Raw genomic sequence first — 6,000 nt, 5'->3', positions numbered from 1 at the left:
GGACATATGTATAACTGATTCACTTTGTTATAAAGCAGAAACTAACACACCATTGTTAAGCAATTATACTCCAATTAAGATGTTAAAACAGAAAAAACAAACAAACAAAAAAAACACTGGAGAAAAATCAACTAACCTGACCTGGGCAAAGGGGACTGTGTAGACCACAAAACTACATTTACTAAACTACAGATGGCCACTCACTCTTGTTCCATTTCCTCTGCAGCTTCTGCTGAGTGGCTGGGCTAACAGATCAGACCAATTTGATATGCAAGTTTAAGGCTTTAGCTGTGAAGCTGCTAGACGCTAGGCTAAAAAAATGATGTTTTAAAAAACTGCATGTATTGCTTTATGCTCTTCATAACTGTTACAAAGAAAGAGAGGTATCACATAATAGGGCTTTTTGGTTGGTCATTCAAAGAAAACTCACAGAGAGACACTGGATATTTAACCCAATATATACATTCTCCAGTCAAGTTTAATGAGGTACCCACTTTAAGTTTCACACTTGATGGTAAAAGCAGTAGGTGACTAGAATAAGTGGTGGCCAAGGTCACACAGTGGTAGCCTGTGGACTGCTTTGCCCCACAGGTATGTTTTATTTGACTGACATAGTATTAAAAATATAATCTGACATTAAAAAATTGGGATATGGAGCATCTTTTGAGAAACTGGAAGTTCTGGAAACCCTGGGCCTGCACCCTGTATAGCACCAACTGAGTGGGATTTAGAATCAGTTGCTCCTTCCAGACGGGGTAGAGCACGATCACCACAGCCCCGCCTAGCGTGCTTCACTTATTTGCCTTGTCTGCCTGGCCTGGAACCCCTGGATGACATTATAAAGGTCACAGACCAGGGGCCTCCAGGGAGAACAAATGTTGTGTGTGTGGGGAGTGCTTTCTTATGCTGCTAGAGGAACAAAGAATAGTCAATGCCATAGTGTTCCCTTCGATCTCAACATGTTTAGGCCTTTGATTATATCAGGAATATCTATTAGCCTTTTAAATTTAGCTTGATCGGATCTTTGGGAAGAAGAACCTTTTTCTATCTACATCTCTTCCTAGATAGCAGAGGATGACAGAGGATAAATAAATGCTGCTTGTTAATGTCCGTGTTTTATACTACTTTATCCAAGAAACTTTAGTGCAAGTAGATGTTATAAATTTTAAAGCTCAAAAGGTTAAGCAATGAGAAAAAATCTTACCGTGAAACTCACTTCGTTAAAAAGTATATGCAGTGTATTGAATGCAGCACAGCACCTTTGGCCAACATTTGCTTTAGGTCATCAGTTTGTCACTTTTCACAACTACACAGGAGGCAGCAGAGATGTGATATAGTGTTTTTCTCCCTAATGTTCGTAATTCTGTGAGGTTTAGTGCTCAGCATGTTTATTTCCATAGTTAATCACTGAAGCAATAAATGATTTTTTTGCTTTGTGGCAGGAAGGAACTTGTTTCGTAGTCCTGACTACAGCCCACTCTGCCCTGACACTATCATGAATAATATTTCTTTGGGGGCCCAAGGATGCTCATTTGAAATAATTCATTTACAATACATCCTTGCACCAGAGTTGTTCTATCATGAATGTTTCCAAATCTACGGCAAAATCAAATGAAATGTGAGTTAAGGCTGCTCTTCTCTAAACTTTAGCGAACTGTTCAGCCAAGAGAAGTCACAACGTGGCTGTGCCAGGGAGACCAAATACACTTCAGCCTTTGTGCGGGAAAACAGTTTTACAAACATAAACTGGCAGTACCTTGAAAAAGCCCACTGTGGAGATAAGTACAAGACATGACCCTTCCTCTTTTAATGGCTCATCTTTTTCTCCTTCTGCATTTTAAGCACTGTATTTTAGAAGTTTTGGGGGAAAAAAAGTTGTAGCAGCAAAAATGATTCTATTACTAAGAAAAAGAAACTGGCAAGAAGCAAAGATTATTTCTGTGCAAAAGTCCCTTGCATTGTTTCTGTTACAAGACCATTTATTTCTTTATTTATATAAAGACTCACTGAATCAAAAATTCACGAAGGCCTAGAGTCTGTGTGTTTTATCCCCAGTGACTAAGGTCGATGCGTAGGCTCACTGAGGCATAGCACTGATTAAGAGTTTAAATGTTTATTTAAAACAGAAATGTCAAACCACTCCACCCTCAACCTTTCAAACATCTGGCTAACAATAAGCTAATTCTTCAGCAACAATGTCAGAGCAGAGGAGTAACTCAGGTTATACTATAACTCAAAAGCAATACTACTGGAAAACTTAAAACACCTAGCACTACATAAAGAAGAAAAGTAGGTTGCAATTTAAGAGAATCAGCTACAGAAAACCATTCAAAGGCATTTCTGCTGCCTCACCTTTTACTTTTTATCTGATGCATGGCTACCACCTTTGAACTGGTTTCTGTTTGCGTAGCTTTTTGGTGGGAAAAATCATATGGCTATCCCAGGCACAATTTGGCAAAGTGCGAATTGTCTCGAAGGCACAGAACTTAGATTCTCAGCCAGATTAACAGCAAACCCAGACTTCCCAAGGGAACGTGCTAGAGAAAACGACCCCAGCGTTCCACTGCTAGAGTGACTTCCCCTCCGGACCAAGAGCCCAGCTCTCACCCTCCCTTCAGTGCTCACTTTCTTCCCATAGTCTCAGCAACATGCCCATGTTCCTCGGTTCCATGGCAGAAGCAATACTCATGATTAACACCCAAAATGACCCTGCCTCTCAGGCCTGCTGAGGTGGTGAGCATGAGGGATACAGGAACGTGAAAGGCCAGTCAGTCCTTAAAAAAAAAAAAATCAAAGTTGCATTTACATGATGAATCAAAACCCATTGTTAGGGTTTGTTGCAAACCCCAAGTCCCCAGAACTTGTAACTTTAACCCAGGGTTGGCCCCTTCCCTTATTTTAAGAAAAGGCTTCAGTGATTACATTAGTACCATTGTACTAGGCTTCCCAGAATTGAGAAAACAATGGGAATATTAAACCAAAGAAGATCCCATTGAATAGAGTTGCCCATCCCCAGCTGAGGGGTTTTCCCAGAGCAGCAGCCTTTACACCACCAGTTTTAGGGAAATGGCATAATTTCCATTGCACAGGTCCTTCCAAAATATTAAACAGATATCAAACATTCATTTTTTGGTTGGGGAAAAATGAAACAAAAATTAATTTAGCTCTTTCTAGGGAGGTAGGATATGAGACTCATCAAGGCAGCTCCTGTGACTCAAAATACTAAAGGCTAGGTGGAAACACAACGCTCACATCCTTAAGTAAAACCATCAAACGTTTCTAGGACACTTTCTCTCTCCGGGAAAGCTAGCTTGCTCCTGTCTACAAGGACATGAAGACACGGGGATCAGAAGGGAGCTGTCAGCCAAATTCCTCTCACTTGGCAGGCTCCTCCTGTTCTGCTAGGCTGCAGGGACTACCTGGTCTGGGGGCTGGCTTTGGGCCACTCAAGTAGGAAAGATGATACAGATTCACTGACATGGCTTCATAAAACACCAAAAGGGGAAACACACTGACTAGACATACAGAAAGGGAGCGGTTGGAGCTGCTGATGTCAAGATCAGAACCCTAAGAGCCATGAAGGCAGAGGCACAAGAAGTCTTCTCAGGGGCAGAAGACTCAGTCACTCTAGGCCCTCTCGAAGACACCGAGTAGAGGCAGCTGAAGGAGGGCCTCCCCTCACAGTTTCCTCTGAAGTCCATTCTTACTGCCCCACAGACTCAATTCTCTACGAGACGCCTCATCTCTCAGAGGAATCTTCCAAAGCTAGGAAATCCCACCCTGCGTTGGCCACAGCCTCACACTCCTGCTGTGTGACGAGGAGGGACCTACCCTTCTTTCTCTACTCCTCACTGAAGAAGTCTCACTCAACCCTCAGAGGAAAAGCAACCTAAGCCCACTGCTCCTCCTCAAGCATTTAGCTGCACAAAATAATTGAACTTTCTGAAAACAAGCTGGAGATTGACTCCACCAGACATACTTTCCTGGACTAAGGCTCCTGAGAGGGCTTAGAACACTTCACCACTCTCCAGATGACCCTGGATGGGCCACACCTGGTTCCAGCCCACTCCAGCTTTACACTTTAACCTCCTCCACCCAGAGGTGCAATGCCTGGTGTTGAATTCCCAAGGCAGCTTCCAATTAATGGTGAAAATGGTAAGTGGGATGTAAGCTGCTACCAGCAAAATTAAGGTGAGCATTGTGTCTCCTCTTCAAAGGTGGGATCACCAGATGAGGTACAGAGCTGCTGTTGCTATGGCAGTCACTGAGGACAAAGCCAGGGCCATGGGGCCCTTCCATTCTCCAACACAAAACCACTCCTAGATCCTATCTAATAGGCAATGCTACTCTCCAAGTGTACATGGAAAGTGCTTCAGAGCCTCCGCCTCGCGCTCCTTGTCTGCAAGTGAACGAAGCCAGGAAAGCGCTCTCTGCGTTCAGTAAGTGTGCTGTGAAGGTCTTTGGATTCCAGTTTCCTGGAGGCTATACAGGCTCAGGAGACTAGAGGCTGGGTCTACAGGAGTCTGTTCCCAGGAGGCACCAGGAATCTGAATCTAAATCAGGCTTTGGATCCATTTCCATCTCTTCCTTTGCTGTCTGAGTTCCTTTGGAATGCATCCCCACCTGTCCAGATAAAACACAGTTCCAGGTTAACAACATTGCCACCTAGTTACAGCATTTCAGGACTAGATTTTCAATGCCCACCTCTAAGAATGTGTAGCCATGGTTTTGTGAGAAGCTCATACTACTACCTTAATAATAGGACCTTAGATAAAGTCCACACCTGTACATTTGTTGCAGGTAGGGTGACCAAGTGTCGTGGTTTGCCCAGGACAGCAGGATTTTCTGGGATGCAGAACTCTTCAGTTTTAAAACTCAAACAGCCCTAGGCAAAACAATCCTCCTCCCTCCTACAGCTGCCTATCACTCCATGCTTACTTCAAGTGTGTATATTACTTTCCAAATTACGTTCCAAAGTACATAGACATTATTTCATCTAATTCTCAAAACAACCATACAACAACTATTTTCTTCTTTCAGGTGAGAACCAGGGCTCAGAGAAACAAAGTAATTTGTCCAAACACATAAACCTGGTAAATGGCAAAGCCAAGGTTGACAGTATTTCCCTAACCTAGTTCACTCTATATAGAGCAATACTATGGCCCTTTAAGAACGACTCAGGGGCTTCCCTGGTGGCGCAGTGGTTGAGAGTCTGCCTGCCGATGCAGGGGACACGGGTTCGTGCCCCAGTCTGGGAAGATCCCACATGCCGCGGAGTGGCTAGGCCCGTGAGCCATGGCCGCTGAGCCTGCGCGTCCGGAGCCTGTGCTCCACAAAAGGAGAGGCCACAACAGTGAGAGGCCTGCGAACCCCCAAAAAAAAACAACAAAAAAACGACGCAAGCAGCATCACCGGTGAAGTATTTTTACCAAAAATGTTTTAACTTGAACCTAATCAAGCCTTAAGTCTAAATTCCAGTTTACAGAAATGACAGGGTGACAAAAGAATAAGATAAGCAATGTCTCAGGAAAATAAGGCAAATCCAGAATGTAGGACATTCTGTTAAACAACTGACCCTGTTTCTTCAACAAACCAATGCCATGGAAATTTTTTTTAAAAACGGGAGTAGATGACAACAAAAATAATCGCACAAGACTTCTAAGAAATGATAAAATTTTATGTAAGAACATAAAGGAAGACTTGAATAAATAACTATTCAAGGCTGGGAAGACTCAGCATTACAGACAAGTCAACTCTACTCAAATAAAGATATAATTCAAAGCAAATCTAATAAATTCCAATATAAATACCAAAGGGAGTTTTGAGAAACTTCACTTTTGAGGAATTCTAAGATTCATACAGAAGAAGCAATGTGCAAAAATAGCCAATGTAACCCCAGAAAAGAACAAAAAGGAGCACAGGACTTTCCTTACTGGGAATCAAGGCATTCAAAACTCTAGTATTTTAAATAGGACTAATTAAATAGCTCAAGGCAACAGA

General features: G+C 42.7%; 1 protein-coding gene across 4 annotated transcripts in view; it reads right to left on the bottom strand.

The window, feature by feature from the left end:
• Positions 1-283: 283 nt before the first annotated feature.
• The window catches only part of NEK9 (NIMA related kinase 9), a 40,355-nt gene continuing 34,638 nt past the window's right edge, over positions 284-6,000 (bottom strand). For 3 of the 4 annotated variants that reach the window (XM_079914699.1, XM_079914700.1, XM_079914702.1), the window contains one exon: positions 285-4,623. In XM_079914699.1, the coding sequence (XP_079770825.1) occupies positions 4,501-4,623 (123 nt within the window). In that variant the 3' untranslated portion in view covers positions 285-4,500. Of the gene's footprint in view, positions 4,624-6,000 lie in introns of all 4 variants that reach the window. The other variant, XM_079914701.1, reaches the window with a different exon arrangement.

The sequence above is a fragment of the Stenella coeruleoalba genome (assembly GCF_951394435.1).
Source record: "Stenella coeruleoalba genome assembly, chromosome: 2".
NCBI classification, from domain to species: domain Eukaryota; kingdom Metazoa; phylum Chordata; class Mammalia; order Artiodactyla; family Delphinidae; genus Stenella; species Stenella coeruleoalba.
The sequence above is the reverse complement of the archived record's forward strand: the minus strand, read 5'-3'. Positions and strand labels throughout refer to the sequence as shown.